This window comes from Monopterus albus, unplaced genomic scaffold (genome assembly GCF_001952655.1).
Source record: "Monopterus albus unplaced genomic scaffold, M_albus_1.0 scaffold71.1, whole genome shotgun sequence".
Taxonomy (NCBI): domain Eukaryota; kingdom Metazoa; phylum Chordata; class Actinopteri; order Synbranchiformes; family Synbranchidae; genus Monopterus; species Monopterus albus.
The window spans coordinates 1,078,184-1,096,809 of NW_018127951.1; the positions used below are offsets into that span (position 1 = coordinate 1,078,184).

The 18,626-nt window shown below is 43.5% G+C and overlaps 2 protein-coding genes across 3 annotated transcripts in view; one reads left to right on the forward strand and one right to left on the reverse strand.

Moving 5' to 3' along the window:
• LOC109963237 (neurofilament medium polypeptide) overlaps positions 1 to 10,306 on the forward strand; it is a 38,257-nt gene extending 27,951 nt beyond the window's left edge. The window contains exons 2-4 of the mRNA XM_020605594.1: positions 1,722 to 3,279; positions 4,639 to 5,154; positions 9,281 to 10,306. Of these exons, the coding sequence (XP_020461250.1) occupies positions 1,917 to 3,279; positions 4,639 to 5,154; positions 9,281 to 9,303 (1,902 nt within the window). The 5' untranslated portion in view covers positions 1,722 to 1,916 and the 3' untranslated portion in view covers positions 9,304 to 10,306. The remainder of the gene's footprint in view (positions 1 to 1,721; positions 3,280 to 4,638; positions 5,155 to 9,280) is intronic.
• A 2,975-nt stretch (positions 10,307 to 13,281) lies between these two features.
• The window catches only part of LOC109963243 (transmembrane protein 87A), an 18,644-nt gene continuing 13,299 nt past the window's right edge, over positions 13,282 to 18,626 (reverse strand). For both annotated transcript variants that reach the window (XM_020605607.1, XM_020605605.1), the window contains exons 14-21: positions 18,352 to 18,460; positions 18,206 to 18,264; positions 17,936 to 18,039; positions 17,768 to 17,841; positions 17,323 to 17,384; positions 16,854 to 16,906; positions 16,720 to 16,750; positions 13,282 to 15,412 (exon numbers count right to left, since the gene is read on the reverse strand). In XM_020605607.1, coding sequence (XP_020461263.1) covers positions 15,371 to 15,412; positions 16,720 to 16,750; positions 16,854 to 16,906; positions 17,323 to 17,384; positions 17,768 to 17,841; positions 17,936 to 18,039; positions 18,206 to 18,264; positions 18,352 to 18,460 — 534 coding nt within the window. In that variant the 3' untranslated portion in view covers positions 13,282 to 15,370. The remainder of the gene's footprint in view (positions 15,413 to 16,719; positions 16,751 to 16,853; positions 16,907 to 17,322; positions 17,385 to 17,767; positions 17,842 to 17,935; positions 18,040 to 18,205; positions 18,265 to 18,351; positions 18,461 to 18,626) is intronic.

Genomic DNA, 18,626 nt, shown 5'->3' on the forward strand with positions numbered 1-18,626 from the left:
ATTCCTGCTACTGGTTAGTGCGGCTTAGCAATGATCATTGTCACATGAGACCAAGATCACACAGGGATCTAAATCACGCTCACAAAACAATTTATTGTCCAACCCTATATATTAGCAATGGGATGTGAGAGCATCTCTTGTGAGCCTTCCCCCTTGAACAATGCAAGGTGCACTTACAGCACATTTATCACAAAACATGACAAACCAGCAACACCATGCCAAACAGGCTCATGTTCAACATCGGCCCAAAAAGACTCTGACCATAAGTCAGCAAGTTGACCTGTCAGCCAAGCAGTTAGCCATTTACACAGTATCACAAACATCCAGATAGTCAGTGTTACTGTGCATTTGGACCAAAAACAGAAGGCATGCTTTTGGGTTTCAGGGGTCACTGAGGCAGTAAAAGATGAAGGGAGGTTGGTCTGAGTCATAGCTTCATGAATTCAAAACACTGCTCATTGGTTTATATTATAGAATAGGTGATTGTACAACTCTGGAACATATCATCACAATAATCCTACTATTCCCCATGTGCACAGTTGCAAATGAATCTGACTAACCAGTGCAGCACTGGGTGTTTTTTTGCTGTAAAGCAAAAGATGAGCTAGGTTCAACCCACTGGATGCATGAATCGACCACTTTCTGTGTTTTTACAGGAGCCCCTTGCATTCATAAAGCTGCTGTCTGATAGTAAATCAGCCAAACAGAGATAATGGGAGTAAGTCGTCCAACCAGTCAGTAAGCCAATCAGCCAGTATGGCAGCCAGTCAACCAGTAAGCCTTCCAGTTGGTCATTCAATCAGTCAGATGTGGCAACAACATAATGAGATTATCTGTAGCATGCGATGTATGTGTTGACACCTCGCGCTCTCTCTCTGTCTGTCCGCTCTCTCTCTGTCTGTCCGACTGTATTTTTCTCCCTCGCTCTCTCCTGCGTGAGCGTCTCTCCGCCTAAGTGCTTCTCTCGCTCTCTGCCTCCCTCAGTCTGACTCACTCCTTCACCTTCTCCTCTGGGAGCGTCAGACTAAATGCCTGGACTCTCCATGGTTTCTCACAGCTGAAAGTGTACTCCACATCAGTGTGTGACTCACGGATTCATTGATCTGATCATTCATTCATTAAATTCTATAAAAGTGTTACAACTATGCAGTGTTTTAAGGGAAAAGCTGGTGATCATTTGTTTTTTTAAAGACAAATAAACCATGATCAAACCCACACTAACAACAAACTGATTCTGATCAAATAAAACAGTCTCCACCAAATTCACTTTCCTCGTGTTTGTTTATCAGAAACTACACAGATGTTTTAGGAAATGGGTGGACCTTTTAAAAAATTAAAAAAGAAACTGCATTTTATTCTGAGGCTTAAAAAAAATCTGTCTCTTTATTGATATGCAACACTAAGATGCTGGAGTAGCCTTGTAAGGTGTTAAGTGTTGCATCTTCAGCCATTTAATTTAAGTAGAAAATGGAAATGTGTGCATGTGTCCTACAACAAATCACACAGTGTGAATTTTGGAAGCATAACTGATTAGGAAACATCAATTGTATTGAAATTCTCTTTATGTTACACAGTCTAGACCAGACTAGTTGAGTGTCTATGGTATTGATTCAGATAATTAACCATCTGTGCCTCTTCGTTCTCTTTTTCTGCCCCTTCTCTCATCCCTCTTTCCTCATCCCTGTCCCCTTCTCTCCTCTCCATCTTGCTTTTCTCTGCAGGAGTTTGGAGGAGTAGTAGGATGCTGAGTATCTTTCCTCACCATCATCGTTTTCCACCCTGCTCTCCATGACCTGAAAGTGCCACCACAGTGGGAGGAACGAAACACCAGAGAGAGAGAGGAAGAGGAGGGCAGAAGGCCAGGGAAGGAAGGAAGGAACACACTTTTTTGTTATTGTTTTTTTTTCCTTTCTGAAATGGCAGCGACAGAAACAAGTGCAGCGCCAGTGGTCCAGGAAGATGGGAAGACCCCTGAGAACAAGGCAACAGAGGCAGAGCAACCGGCTAAAAATGCCAACGCAAACTCAGAGACTGTCAGCAGTGAGGCTGTTGATAAAGATGGCACCGCTGTCAACAGCGAGGTGGTTGATAATAAAGAGACTGCAAACCACGACACAGCTGTGGCAACAGGGACTGAGGAAGGGGACGGAGCAGCGGCTAGCGGTGAGGCAGCCCCTCCTCAGAGCTCAGAACACACCTCTTCTGCTGAGACCAAGAGCTCGTTCCTGGACTCCTTCCTCAACAAGAGCGGGCTGGGGAAGGTAATGGGAGGAAGGAAGAAAAAAGAGCAAAGCACAGCTGCAGGTGGAGCAGAGGAGAATGCAGCTGGAGGGGAGAAAGAGGATGAAAAAGGAGCTGAGGAAGCTGCAGCAGCTGAAGGAGGAGCAGCAGGAGGTGCAGAAGAAGAGGCAGCAAAAGAGAAAGCTCCAGAAAATGGAGAGAAGGAAGAGGAGAAGAAAGCAGAGAAGGGCAAACCAACAGAGGCTAAATCCACAGTTCGAGATCTGATCAGGAAGCCGGTGGCAAAGATCTTCTCCCATCGAAGCACCGAGAAGAAGGATGGCATTGCAGCAGAACCCCAACAAGTAAAAGTCCGGTCCAAGTCCCTGGACCGGCTGGAGGATCCAGAAGCACTTAACACCACTGCAGACTCCACTGTAGAGGAGGGAGGAACAGCAGAGGGAGGTACAGAGGGGGAGCAGAAAGCCTCGTCCCCGGTTGCCGCCAAGCACATGAGGCGCTGGCACTCCTTCAAGAAGCTCATGGCTCAAAAGGCGCATAAGAAGAGTGGAGGAGGAGGAGAAGATGGGAAGGAGGATGGAGCAGAGGGAGGAGAAGGAGGTGGTGGAGACTCCTCAACGCTGGACTCCAAGGAGTCGGGGCAGAAGAGGTGGAAGCTGAAACGTTCTTGGACCTTCCAGGGCCTGAAAAGGGACCCATCCATGGTTGGCATCAGCGGCAAGACTAAGAGCTCTGACAAAGACTCCGCTGACAACGCAAAGCCTGAGGAGGCGGCAGCTGCAGGAGAAGCTGAGGAAGGAGAAGGGGCTAAGGCAGAAGGAGGAGCAGAGGAGGGAGGTGAGGAGAAGGAGAAGGAAAAGGAGAAGGAGAAGGAGAAGGCAGAAGGGGGTGAGGAGGAGAAGGCAACAACAGCAGGAGGTGGGACAGTGACGCATCATGCCAGTGATATCTGGACCTCCTTCAAGAAGCGCGTCATCGCCAAGTCCAAGCGAGCCAACACAGAGTGCGCCCCCAGTGGGGAGGACGACACGGCTGCAGGTGAGACGACACAAAGTCTGTCAAACAAACCGCAAAACAGAACCTTCAGCAGGTTTATCTGAGGTACAGCAGAGATGTAATGATGAGGTTCACATCCACATCAGCTCTAACTCACCCTTCATTTGTAGCACTGAGATAAATTTGACTTTCTGTTCACAAGCATTTAAATGTTGTGACACGAGAATGGGGATTTTATTCCAAGAGTCACACCCTCTGCAGTAGATCACTGAAACCCAGCATATTTGTCTGGTTAGTGCCGTTTGTCATCTCCCAGCTGTTACTAGTTCCACTAAAGAGACATTTATTTGCCTTTTCTGTTTCTTAGATGGATTCATTTAAATAGCAGTTCAAGGGCCAGAGGTCAAATGATCCAATATTTTACAGAAAATGCATCAATTAGAGAAAAGAAATGTGTAGAGCAGAGCCTTGCTCTTTCTTTTTTCCCTATAAAACCCTGATTTATGTTGTGACCCTTTTGAGGAGGAATGGCCCCCAGCTCAGGAAACACTGCTCCTCAGGTTCTTTGGTATCCATTAACTCCAGTTTTATCCCTAAAGACTTTTTATGTCATTTTAAGAAGCAGTGTAGCCCATTTAAATCAACAGACGTGTGTAACAAAGCAAGCTTTCTGTTTTGTATCCAGTGCGGTTCACAGTGGACACAAACTCAGAAGCATGTTCACATTCATGTCCTCTCTGTCCCTGTCCAGGGAGCACAGACAGAAGTTTGTGGCTGAACATTCTCCCAGATAAAATATTCAACATCTGATGTGAAATTCAAATCACGCTGTGGCGTCAGTCGACAGCGAAGACTCACTTGAGGTTATTTTCGGCTCCTGGCTGCACGAAGAAAATGGTACAAAAACACAGAACCCTGGGCATAGCAGAGTACATCTAAGAGACAATACTTGGTTTTTACTGATTTTCAGTAGAGAATAGCAAGATTATTTTAAATAGATTAGATTATCTTAAACTGAGTTTCACCTGAATTCCTGTGGAAATTTTCCAGTATCAGAAAGTGAAGAGAAAAATGGAAGAAAATTGATTTTTTATGAAATTTGGTTGGTAAAAGAGGTAGAATATCTCTAGTTGGTGGGGCCAAACATGACTCCAGTGGGGTGAACATGTTGGTGGATCGGACAGAGCTTCAGTGATGTGGTGCTGGCTGTGCTATAAATCATTTTATTTAGGTTTTCTATCCCCCATTGGCCAAAAATAAAAATAATTCATACAGATTTATATGTGATTATCATTATGCTGTTAAAACAAACGCTTCAGTAACTGAATTTACTTTTATCCAGTGTGATCCACCTTTCAACAAATTTTTGAAGCTTTAACCCTGAACTCTTCTTCCCTCCAGGAGAGGAGGGAGCAGCAGAGGAGGGTAAAGACGGCAAGTCAGCCAAGGCCAAGCGCTCACACTTTGGCCGTGCAGTTTCCCTGAAGAACTTCATCCTGCGTAAGGGAAAGTCCACCAGTTTGGACCTGGGCGAGGGCACCAAGGAGGAGGAGGAGGAGGAGGAGGAGGAGGCTGCAGAGGGTGGAGAAGGAGGCGAAGCAGCAGTCGAGGGAGGCACTGATGGTGATGCTGCCACAGTGGCCAATGACAAAGATGCAGCAGTTGCTGAGAAGACAGCGGTGGAAGAGAGCGGAGGAGAGGCCATGAAGGAGGCAGAGAAGATGCCAGGTGAAGCTCCAGTGACCAATGGGGAGAATGGCTGCTCCAATGGCACAGCAGAGGAAAGCACCACACACAATCACCAGGAGGAGGAGAAGACGACAGGCAGCAGCCCCGTGAAGAAAAGCAAGGAGGCAGGAGGAGTGAAAGAGGACGCCAACGCCAAGATCCTCAACGCAACGGCAGCTGTGAACAGCGGTGAGTTAGAGCACGCCAACCGGGACTCTGATGAGCCACAAAACAGCAGCAGCAGCAAAGAAGGAGATACTAACAACAGACAACAACAACAACAACAGCAGCAAGTACCAGCACTAACAAACAATAGCAATAACCAAACTAACAGCAGCTGTCAAGCTGAGATAGCTTTAGTCATTAGCAGAGAGGAGGAGGAGCAGGAGGGAGGGGAGGTGGAATCTCCACAAAGTGAAGGTTATCATGATGGTACAGAGTCATGTGACCAGGGAGAGGGGGAAGAGGAAGAGGAGGAGATGAGGAAGAGGGATCTTCGAGAGGCAGCGGTGGCCATCGTTCAGAATGTGATGTCAGCAGCAACTGACCAATTAGAGAGGGAGCTGTGCGTTGACAACGGTGTCAATGGGTGTTATGATGCCAATATTAGATAGGCTGCTAAGCACACTGATACACATATAACACAAACACCCACTGCACTGTGGTGTGGAAATGAAATACACTTAAATGTGCCAAATGTAAAGTCACACAAATTAGCTCAGGCTAGTACACGTATACACATGCAAACACACAGTGTTTAAGCCACTGTATAAACAGTACCACATATACTGTGCATTTATACGCATGCCAATGTCCTTGGGTGATTGCATGCTGTTATTCCAAAATCTCTTTAAAGAAACAGCAGCGTGGTTACTAAATAAGTGTTTGTTCATCTATAAATAACCTGTGACTAGACAAGGAATCAGCTGCTTTGTAACTTCATTTTAATTATTATAATATAAAGTTCATGAAACAGCCAAACAACAAAACGCTGGTGGGTGCTGAGGTCAGCGATGACTCAAAGCAGACCACTGATGAACTTTATGAGCCAGTGCAGGGCCAACCAGCGACGAGAGGTATCAAAGCTGTCAGATCAGCAGAAATACACAAGTCTTATAACATCAAATAACTTATGTAAAACAAATGTACCTGAAAAACTGACACAAATCAGTGTGATAATATTTATTAAAATCACCTCTATTTGATTTGTGGGTACATCCCTAGTCTCTTATATGCATGCACATTTGCCCCACTTCCTTGCGTTTTTGTCCCGCCCACGTAAGATACAAGAAAAAAATACAAGGAGAGTAGAACAGAGTGAGTTCTAACACACAATGAGGTCAATAACTTTTTGATTGGATGGCTGAAATAAGGCCTGTGGTTAACACAAGGCCAATACATTTTCATGTTTTGTTCTATGACATAAAATACACCAGTGGGTACCCCACTCATGACTTTATAATGCTTTTACATGTCCTAAAAAGGCAGTTGCTAACAAGTGGCTAAATGATCCTACAGAGGCTGTTGGGGATATTAATCATCATCACAACAAACACACCGCCTTTACAGCCTTGCTGTGTTTAAAATTCATGCACTTGCAAACTATTCTAATGAACTGATCACTAGCTAGATCAGGTCACGCTAAGAGGAAAGGACTTCGTAGAAGAGGTTAGCACTATAAATCAAATTACAAGTTGGAAGCTGTGGTGGTGACGCCGAAATCATGTGATCGTGTTGTAGTTTTTACTTCTGGTGATTTGGGCTTCAAACATCATGAGGCGGTGTTCACCTGTGAAGATCATTCTTCCTGAAAAATACATGTGTCATAAGCTGTTGTTTGTCACGGAGCTTATTTTCCACAATAATCCAAAAGTCTATAGAAAAACCCCACTGGCTTTTGTTTGAGAGAACCAGGGTAAAGCTAACTTCCAGTGTGGCCTATAAAAATGCATCATCTCTACAGCAGAGGAATAGAGGAAACGCATTTTAAAAGACATGATGAAGCATCAAGTCACCAGCCAATTGCTGATAAAGGGGTGTCGGTCCATAAAAGACCTTAGTGAAGGATGGTCTCTTGTACCTTCACTCATGACTCCTCCAGCAGCCTCCTCACTCCTCAATCGTCACCTGACTTCTGGGTTGAGTGAGGTAAGAGGAGCAAAACAATTATATAAAAGACCTGGGATGTACCCTGGTGGTTCACGCCAACCACAACATCCAACAGTCCTGTTGCAATAACCTCTGGTTTTAGCTTTTATTTGATGGAGTTTGGCTCAGTTTGGCCCACAGACATGAACAGACTGAGCACTGATATGAGGAAGTATGATGATGGAGAATCTGACATTTTAAGACTTCATCTGGAGCTGCTCTGCTGAGTGTACTTGCTCTTTTCCACCAACGCTTCACTTTGCACTCATACCGTTTCACACGTTCCCACCTGGGAGCCGCTCTGAGCTGCCGCACACTGAGCAGCCGTAGGTGACGTGCCCGTGGTCCAGAATGCACTCTGTTCACCCCTCCATTATTTATCATTTGTAGCCTCCTCTCTGTCCAAATACTATGTGAGGCTCAGTGTCCAGCGGCTGCCTCACTTTTCATCTCACACAGCCCAACAGATGCTTGTGGAGGGCATCAAGCTCGAACCCTACTTCACACTGAGGCCTGAAAACGTGCCAATCTCTCTGAGTTGTCGAAAAGACGTACCAGCAACTGCTTTTTACTGAAAATAAGATTCAGTCAGCTACATGCTGAAAAGCACATCAATCTAGTGTCCAGCCTTTTGGTTTTACAGATCAGCCGTAACTGCCACATTAATGGCATGTGTGCTAGTGATGGTAATTTACAATTTGCAAGAATTTGTTGGCTCGAATACCTTAAACGTCTGGCTGGTGTAAAAACAGCCACTTGTGTTCTATGTTAGCTTCCCGGTTCAAATTAGGATTGAACATGGCCCCGTGCAGGTCGCCTTTGCTTTGGCAGCACTTAAGAGTCCAACAGGCATCGCAGCTACACCTGTAAAATAAAACAGACTTAAACTGGTGCTTATTATTTATTACATTTTGTACATTTGATTCTTCACTCTACACAGGCAGGCCTTCCAGGCAATGCTGAGAGTGGTGAGACAAAGTGGTTTGCTATAAGAAGAAACATAAGCACCACTGTTGTGCGGTGGTCAGCTGGGCCTTTTCTATTGTTTTTGTTGCATGGATTTAATCACTCACAAACAATGAGCAATACATAGAAATGGGTTTTAAAAAGTAAAATAAAAGACTCCTACAGGGAAATTACATTATTGAATGCATGGTCAGGGGCCCCTGGCAATGACCACCAGTGGGCCATGGACCACTGGTTGAAAACCCATGCTATAAACTGTTGTATAAAAAGACATTTCACTTAGGACGCTTCATTTCTGACTGGACCGGGAAGGTCTTCTTCCCAGCTTGCCGTCTTCCACACCAGCGCTGAACCAGCAGCAGTGACACCAAAATGAATATTACAGTATCTCAGGAAGGTTTTGCTACATTAGCTTATCATAGAGATACTGTTACTACAGTTACTACAAAATGTTCAAAGTGAGTATGTGTTATCAACATGAAGTCAAGTACAGTGTATGCTCTGCATTCATGGCCTCAAACTACGGCAAACGCCAGCCTACAGACAATGGATGCTGCATGACTTCTCGATTAAAAGCACCGAAACTTCATCGCAGCGTCCCTCCTCGATCCTCCAGCTGCTAGCTGTGCCTAACTGTAGCTCAGATAGTCAGCTCTCTGCTTGCTATGAAAGAGGAAAGCTGGTTTAGAGAGTCCATCAACGGATTAGTGGGCTAAATCAAAGTGTCACGGAGCCTCTTCGACAAGCCAGATTAACTAGTCCTCCCTCTCTGTGTAAAAAAACAAACAAAAACTAACTGTTTTTATGCAGACAGACTTATGGATGGTTAGAATAATGATTAGCTCGAGAGTCTGAGCTCTGAGCACAAGTGGGAGAGTCAAAAGCACAAATACAGGTACACGATGAAAAGGGAAATGGTGAAAGACACAGGCAGAAAGAGACGAACTGTAACTTCTTCCTGTTGTTGTCATGTGACAGTGTTCTTCCCTAATGTAACGACACTTTTCTCATGAAGCTGTTGTGTTGCTGCTTTGTGTATGTCCTTAACAGAGAGATACCTCACACTAACTCAGACCAGTATCAGCACCAAACTGCTGAACACAACATGTGTACTGTGTACTTTTGGTCCAGGCACCTTTTATGTGACTGTTTATTATTATTATCCTATTTTTAATACATTTTTTCTGCTATCATTTACCAGACAAAAAGGCGGGAAACGTGTGAGGCCACACAAAGAGGATTAGAACTGCCCGGGATTCGCTGAGCAAGGAGCTCTGAACCCCCGCCCCCACCCCCACCTCCCCAAAATCCTCCTCCTCCCTCCCTTCCTTCATCCCGAATAAACGGAATAATCACGTGTTAACATATGACCATGGTGAGAAAGAGAGATTGAGAGAATGAGAGAGATGCAATCCATGTAGATGACAAGTGAAAAATAATAATTACTCAGAAAGCAATAATTCAAGCCCTTCTTTTCATCCCCCATCCATCCTTCACTCCTCCATCCATCCACCCCCTCGGTCCAGTACATGCATACATACAGACATGTACAGCCAGTGCTTTTATTTTTTCTCTGCTTGTCTGTGAGATTTTTTTTTTTACTGTTTGTGAGAGAAAAATGCAAAAACGTAAAGAATGAAACTGCAGACCCCCCCACCCCCACCCCCTTGTCTTAAACTCTGCTCTCTGTCAAGCCTGACTCCTGATTGGTGGATTTAATGAACAAAACAAACAAAAAAAAGACTTAGTTTTATATCGATGGCCATTTTGGTTTGTAGTTTCCCTCGACCAGCCTTCGCCCCCTTCCCCCCCCCATCAGCCTCCGTAGATATTTGACAGTACAGCGGGACCATGTTGCTACAGTATATAAACTGCCCTGAGGACTGCCACTTCCCAACCAACACTGCAATGTCTCCAGCTCTGTGTGTTTAATGTTTTTAGACTGTTATATTGTGTACATGATTAAAAAAAAGGGAAAACCACCACTGAAAATTAAAGTCAAGATGCTTTTTCTTTTTTCTGTTTCAGTTGGATTCTCTTTTTTCTTAGTTTTATTTTTTAAAACCACATCCTGTCACTGTTTCCGCAGTCTGACAATACACTGTAATTAAAAAATAATAATAATGATGATGATGATGATGATGTTTTGTTGGTCCAAGTTTTCACATGTCCGCTAGCAAATTGTCAAGAAAAAAATAGTACAATAAAGACTAAACTCTAACAACTAAACCACAAGCCAGTGTGGGGTTTCTGTTTTTATCTGGGTGACTGAGGTGCTGTGTGCAAGGTGGAGGCTCGGCCCTGACCAGGCGTTATGCCAGATCACCGCTGGAGGCTCATTAATCTGTGTATCGATAATCTCATCCTTTTACGTAATGGGTGGAATAATACAAGATTTCTTTGTATTAAAGTAGATTTATGCGTATTATCTGCTGTTTCATGTAGACGTCCATATATCAGACGCCGTCTCTTCACTCTGCTGTTAGAGCAGTTTTATATTTCATACAGGAACATAAAACTCTGGAAGGACATTGTGACCTTTAACCTTTAGGTTCCACCACAGTTTACTGAATTTAGTGACAAATTACCACTTGTAGCTAAACTAAATTCATTTACATTTAAAAATGACGTAACAAAGAACAAAAAAGACATGCACTCTAAATGTCCAAAAGTATGTGGACATCCATGGCAACATACTGTGTACTTTTGGTCCAGGCACCTTTTTTTTTCTAATGAAAGAAAATTGAATTAAACCAATCAAACTATGTGAAACATGAACAGTTCCTCATGGGATCCACTATTACAGGCAGCAGCTGGGGGAAGGTGCTGTCCCGCTTGCCTTAAACCCAAATGTAATCCCACAGTAGTCACACACACTAACTTTAGGCTGACGTTCAGACTGAAGGGTACATGACGGCTGATGACCTATCAGAATGACCAACAATCTGGCGGTTGGCTGACATGGATTTGCTGTGTTCAGTCATTTCAGTTGGCTGCCTGCAGTTTGATCTGCGATTTGATTTCCCATGTGACTACTTTCAAAATATTTGTTAGGGTATAAAATGTTGTGAGCTTGTTATGAAATACCTAGAGTAGTGTTTTATATCACTTGGACCTACACACACTGCATGTGTCAGTGAGCTTGGTGCAGTTCCCCCAACAAATGACTTCATTTTAAAGACTTTTGGTGGCTTAGAGAGAGAATTAAAACGGTCCTGAAAGACTAGGTATCGTCTTCTTTCCCACATTTTGAGGGGCTCCTGACTCTGTTTGGAACCTCTGTTTTACATTTGGCTAACTGTCGTCTTGACTGCGCCTGTAGCATGATAGAAAGAGCACTGTCTGGATGTTTCACCAGCTATAGCCACTTAATAAATGAAGGTTTCACAGAGAAACAGTAAAAAATGATGCACTGTAATAAAGCTTCATAGCAGTGTATAGAATAGTTACATTATACTGAACTCAAACAGCTGCAACAGTAAAATACTGTTTACACATTAATGCATCAGCAGCAATAGAACTCTGAGGCCAGTTGTCTTTTACTTTTAACACTTTAAGCACATTTAGCTAACAATATAAACGCACTTTTATCCAAGTAACCTTGTCAACTTAAACCTTTTCTTTGGAGTATTTTGTGCAGTATTTTTGTGGTACTCATACTATAAACTAAGTAAATAACCCTATACTTCCTCCTCCACTTTGGTATTTGGTACAAAATGTAACTTGCTTTTTTTTATATCCATTTTCTTGATAATGTTATTTAATATAATAACATTCAACTTGTTTTCTTTGTTCTTTCCCAATGGAATTTTACAATTAGTCTCCTTGCCCTAACTTCACTGTCAGCGTCCCACAAGGGGTCCACACGTCACACACTGGGACTCCCAGTAGCAGTAGTGACATGTTTGGCTGTGTGCGCGTGGTGATAAGTCCCCACTGTCAGTGGAAATCGGCAGCATACTGTCTTGCTGTCAGGCCAAATCTCTGGGATTATGTTATTACAGCCATAATGACAAGAGTACAGTAGCTGCACACACACACAACTTCAGGAAAACTGATGCTTTGTCATTTAAAGACGTTTTAATGGACAAAGCGAGGCGATAATCACGTCAGTCTCGGTGGAGAGTAAAGGAACAGCAATGAAATCCACACTAACACCGAGTGGAAGCAGCTCCAAGGAGCAGATGGAGAACATGACAGGATACATGATCATATCTGAGCCTTTACAGTTGTGTTTAGATTCGTCTTTCACTGAGATGCACTGGTCACAGATATGGAAGAGGAGGAACAGATGGACATGTCAGGGCTGTAATGTAAACTCACCAGAATCCACCTACATATAGTGGGCAGACAGGCTTCTGTCTTCATGATTAGATTAAATAACACTGGTAGATTGAAATAGGTGAGGATTTCAGTGCCGTACTGAGAGATAAGTGAGGGAGGCTGACATTTAGGCTACAGTTGCTATCATTAGATCAAATTTGAGGATTTGGGGTCATGTTTAAGACATTTTAAGCACAGAGAGGCGGAGAACAGAACGTTAACACTAGCTGCTCCATTTGGAACATTAATATTACATAAGTAGTTCAGCAGTATCATGCTAACCTCCACTGGATTCTTCTTTTCTCTTCATTAGCCAGAGTCTTTGGGTCCAGAGAAACTCGAAGGTGCAACAGATCGCACGGACGTACCACAAACTCCACCTGACACAGGTGGACTTCAGGTAGGTCAGTGATGAGCAGCAGTTTCATTTTAAAATGTTCAGCATGACAAAGTAAAAAAAGGAGGAAGAAAAATTTAGATTTTCAGATGAGGCCTGTAGCATCTTAGCTGCTTTGTATGCTGCCTTTGATTCAGACTGAGGCGTGTGGTTTTCTGATCTGACAGCGGCTGTGCAGGCAGGTGTAGTCGTCACAGGGCAGTAGCTGAGAACTGCCAATCCAGGTTGTGATAAAGCGGGAACTAGGATCGAGGGGCATCCTGGAGGTACATCAAAGCACAACCACCCAGTTTTCTCTGTTAGCATCCACTGCTCTGTCTCTCTCTCAGCACCAACACAACACTTTCACATCGACTCCATGGATCAGCACCTCCCAGCTGCTACACCTGCTTCTTCTTTTTACAATTTCCTCAGAGAAAAAAAAACAAAAAAAAACACCAGCGCTGAAACACAAAGCTAATAATTTACATTCCAAGTTTTTATTATGAATATTTGATTTATTTACAAACCAAACAGCACATTACTTTACATGCTGCACAATAAACAGATGCTGCTGTGGGATGAAACCTCCACCACTCATATAAAACTCACACCAGTTCAACTTAAAAGTAATCACAAAGGCTGAGTAGCTGTTGCACTGCAGCCGGCTGTTAACACTGGACTGACTCCCGTCTCCTCTTCAGACCACAGCTGAACCGTTTAGAAGAACAGATGTTGCATTTCTCAAGCTTTTCCGATTAAACTTCCCTTTAAGCTTAAATACTGATCTGTGCTCTGGTTGTGACATGTTTCAACTGTAAGTGCTCTGTACTCCTGCACACTGCATTTAAAATGAAACCACTAGCTGCCCCGTCTAACCAGACCCTTCACCGGTTCAGCTGCAGGTCTTCTTCACGGGCGTAGCTGTAGGATGTAACACAATGAAAACTCAGTATCTGTGAATATTCAATATGAGTGACATCCATAATCTCAGTGCCAATCCTCACTGACACAAAGCATTCTCTCTGATGGTGCCGCTCACAGCGAGCAGACAACAAAGAGGGCCGTGGGCTTTTCCCTTCAGCTGAAGCAGATGATGTATGGAGTGTTCAGACCATTCAGACAAGTCACTGTTGACAGTCTGGAACACATGGAGACAGAGAGCTGGCTGCGGTCGTGAAGATGCTACACGCTACACACACACACACGAGGCTGGGACAGGAGTAACATGTGCGTGTCTCTGGCTGTGGAAGCAGATACTATAAGTGATTGTGGTTGTGCATGAATAAAAGTGGAGGGGGGAACATCAGACACTGCAACGGATGGACATGCTCCGTGACTCTGTCTGGCACAAAGGGAGACGGAGACCCTCAGGTTCAGGTCAAGGTGTCCAGCTGCATTTTTACAACCTGACAGAGCAGTCTAAGGCTTTGTATTGCCCTGTGTGGTCTGTTTAGTTGGAGTACAGCTCACCTGTGTGAGAGGAAATACAGCAACTAGTCTGCCGTCTGTGCTCTAAACGCTCGGCCGTAGATGTTAAAGTTCAACTAATTTGGAGGGCAACATGAATATATGTACCAAACACCATAACGAGAGCGTTCACTCAGAACCACAGCCTTATGCTCCAGGTATGAAGTCGGCGGGTGACCAAAATGCTGCTGGTGCTGGGGTAAAAATAATGGTGGTCACCTAAGTAATTGGGATTCATCCTGTGGGGAGCGTGAATGTCTGTACAAAATGTAATGGCAGAGGAGACCACAGAAGTCACTGGAACACACAGCTTTGACAAGAAGAAGCGACGTGATGGAAAATTCATTGTAATGTCTACAGTCAGTCAACGCAAAAGATAAAAGTGTGCAGTTTTTCCATTCAAGGGGATCCAAGATATTCTCAATTTTCATGGATATTAATTAGTCAAATGTAGGAAGCATTTTGTTTTTAATAACTTTTGTTAGAAAAACCTGCCAAAGTTCCTTTGTGCTCTCAGCTGAAGTTTGTGTGAGGCTTCATGATGAGAGCTGAACATGACGTTTAAGGTTCATACTGCACTGTGACCACAACTGGAACAGCAGGAAAGAATGAGGAAACCATTCACATCCATACTGTTTTCCTCTCTCATTCATAATCAAAGGAAAACTCGCTCAACGCGCATCCAACAGTCAACACACAAACACCTCAGCAGCAGTGAAAACACAAAACGCCTGATGAGGTGTGAAAAGGAAACAAAGGCAAACAACCGCCCTGTATCAGAGATTCTCATTAACATCACATCTGTCAAAATATACTGTGTACAGAGAGATATAAATACAAACAGGCAATAAAAAGAAAGATAAAAAGGTGTGTGCTGCTGTGACCACTAGTCCCAGTGTCTGAACAGCCAAGGCGTACAAGGCTCCTCAATTCAGGGATTAAATTGCAAATCAACACCATCTTCATTTGACTGTTTCACCCATCAGTTGGTCCGTCATTCATCTTCTCCCCTCACGTGTGCATTTCCTCCACCACATATATTAATCTGTCCGTTTACCAGACTTGTTTCTCAAGACCTCCTGCTCCATGTTTCTTCTTCTCGTCTGTCTTTCCTCTTTGGTTTTACTCCATCTTAGACATCTCAAACTTTGTCGCAATGGCTTCCTGCAACAGAAAACACATCACTGAGAAACACTGATTGTAAAGTGTTAGCCACACACAGTAATACCTGGTCCACCGGTCTGATTTGATGTTTAACACTGCATTGTCTGCACATGTTATACAAAAACTAAGGATATCAATTTTCTTACTGCTCAGAGAATGAACTTTATTTATGGTCATGAGGAAGTGACATGAAAGTAGCAGCTTGTTAGACCAATGGCCGCCAGATGCTGCTCCAGTACAACTCACGACTGTAGCGGTGTGAAGAGAAAAAGCCCAAACTTGCCTCTACTAGCAACATAAGCTCTCGTTTGTTCATTTCAGTTCTTCTAATGTTAGTCAGGTTTCTACAGCTTAAGCATGTTTAAGAGTGCTTGATGAAGCTACGCTTGAAATCAGGTGACATTTCTGATGCTGGTGGCTCTGCAGGGAGCAGGGGGACTGTGGACTGCTGCTGTTCATTTTATCGTCCTTTTATTCTAACATCTGACCCTGCATCAGAGACTGTAAAGGACATTCCAGTGTGCAACTGCTTCATATTTACTATGAAGTTGGTCCCTCTCAGTGCACAGCTTGCAGATTTGATATAAGAGGCACTTCGATGATTGTTGGATCACTTAGAAAGGTTCAGATTAAAGATTCAACACGTCAGAATATACACGCAACAGGGGAGATGAGCTAAATAAAAGCCCTGTAGTGTCTGATGAACAGAGTCCGACTGGTCTCTCTGGACCAGATAAATAATCGGAGCGTTCTTATATTCTGTTGACTGTTAATGGCTGCAGAGCATCAACACCTCACAAACATACGCACACAAACGTCACACCACCACATCGCTCTCTTCGCCATGACAACAGCGAGGAAGATAAACAACAGTGTGACGTAACCGTGGCAACTGATGCTGACTGCTGATTGTTTGCTGCCACCTACAGCTCGGAACCAAAACTACACATACAAATCTTTGAAAGTGTCGTAGAGATTTCTGTGCTCATTGAAAACTAGTTCCACTTTTCCTTGAATTCTTGGTTTGTCCTTGACACAAGGGGTTAAACAGGGCAGCCTGTAATTTACAGTTCAGGTTTCACCAGTCTGTCTGAAGGCAGCCTCACTCTCTAAAGCTATGTCTACAGTTGAGCCCAGCCCAGTAAACCCACCCAATCAAAACCGCCCAAAACTGACTGATCTTATTTTCTGTTTTTAATTGATGTCTATTTTTACTTGACCCTGAAATGACATGAACCTTGAACAAGGATCTACAAAGTTCAGTGTCGTCTCACAGTTTGGTGACATGACAAAACTATACAACTTACCTCATCCGAGTCCAGTAGGGGGGGCAGGGCACTGTGAGGAGAGAAGAAACACCTTCAGCATCAAGTCTGACTCTTTAATTTCTAACAATTAATGACATGTAAAAATGTGAACTGATTTCAGGATTTATACTTACACATCTGCCATGGATGATGGGATGTTTTCTTCAACCCACTTCAGATCTTCATCCTGGAAAAACAACAGAATGGCACTGAACTGCAGTCGTGTGGTTTTTTCTCTACTATGTTTCACATTTAAAGACAAACCTGATGATTCTGTTAGATAAAAGGAAAGAACTGGACAAATACTGCTAAATATTAGTACTATAATTTACTATAGTGTACTATAACGTAGCGGTATTTTGTAAGTAATCAGCAGTACTTGAGCACTCGGAGTGAAAACTGTTCTTGGAAACTCGGTTAACACATACAATAAATATTACTTTAGACAAATCTAACATCCATCAAATTAGAGAATAACTACACCCAAACCTAAAGCTGAAGAACAAAAAGGTAAATATATATATTAAACATAAAAAGACAGCTGTGAGTGTAATTCTTCCAAAATGGCTTCTGCTGGTCTGAGCAGTTATACTGTTCACTCACCACCTTGTTGGCTTTGGCCAAACCATTGGCTTCATTTTTCGCGCCCCTCATCTTCATCCCCTCTGGAGGCATAAACGAGCACAAAACAAAGACAGAGATGAAAAAATTCAGAGGTGAACTCACAGATAAAACTTTCCATGATGCCTTTTCCATTGAAAGCTGATCCCATGCTGGTGATGTTGGACTGCTGTGAGTAAACCTCTCTTTTAGTTTTCATTTATAATTGTGATAATTATCAATTAAAAGGCTTCAGATAAAGTGGGACCAATGTTTTTATATTACTGATTTAAATTTAATCACTGTGTCCCCAACTATCTCACTAACTAAACAGAAGAGACGGTGGAGAGGTGGGACAGATATAGCACAGGACGGGAAGGGAGGCAACGAGGAAGGAAGGACAATAGAGAGAGAGAGAAGAGAGGAAGGGAGTATGCAGGTGTCTGACCAAAGGCCTCGTTCATCATGGGCTCCTTCTCCTCTTCATCAGTCTCTTCATCCACCAGTGGAGTGAAGGCATACCTGTTACAGAGAGAGACAAACTGACTGTACCGGAGAATTCAAAACAGAAAAATTGTCAAAGTAAAAGCAACAGGCCCAACACACATCCTCATACCTCTGGTTATTGGCCGATGGTCGCCATAGGAACATGATGACCAATAGGATGGTGGAAAACAAGAAGCGCCAGAAGGCGTCCACTAACCACAGCTCCCTCCAGTCCTGCAGACACACAGGTTGTTAATGAAACGCTTCTACAAGGAAGAAACACATTCCTCCCTGATGTTAAAGCCTTTTGTGGAGTTTTTGACATAGAAAAAGAATTTCTTCTTTCTACTGTTCACTGACCAACAACAGGAGTGCAGCGCTAACTTGGTGGAGGACTTACAGACTGACAATCGGCCATCCTGAAGGTCCTGGACGTCCAGATGATGAAGATGACTGAAGCTGGAAAACATTGACACACACATGACCTTTACATTATGAGCAGTGGCTCTCAGTAAGTGACAAACACACACAGAGTATTTTTCCTACCTATAACAGCGAAGATGAGTGTGTTAGTGAAGTGTCTATAGAGGGAGAGCTTCACCACATTCCTCCTCAGCTTCAGCAGCTTCATGGTCTGAGCCAGACTCACAAAGATGTGATGACACAGTTAAGGCTCATCAGAATGTATTGGATCATTGTAGCAAGAAGCCAAAGCTGCACAGTATTCAATTCAAGGTAAAAATGACATTTCTCCTATTTCATAATTCTGTTTGCACCAGATGTGTCGGGTTTCAGACTCACCACAATGACACAGTTGGAGA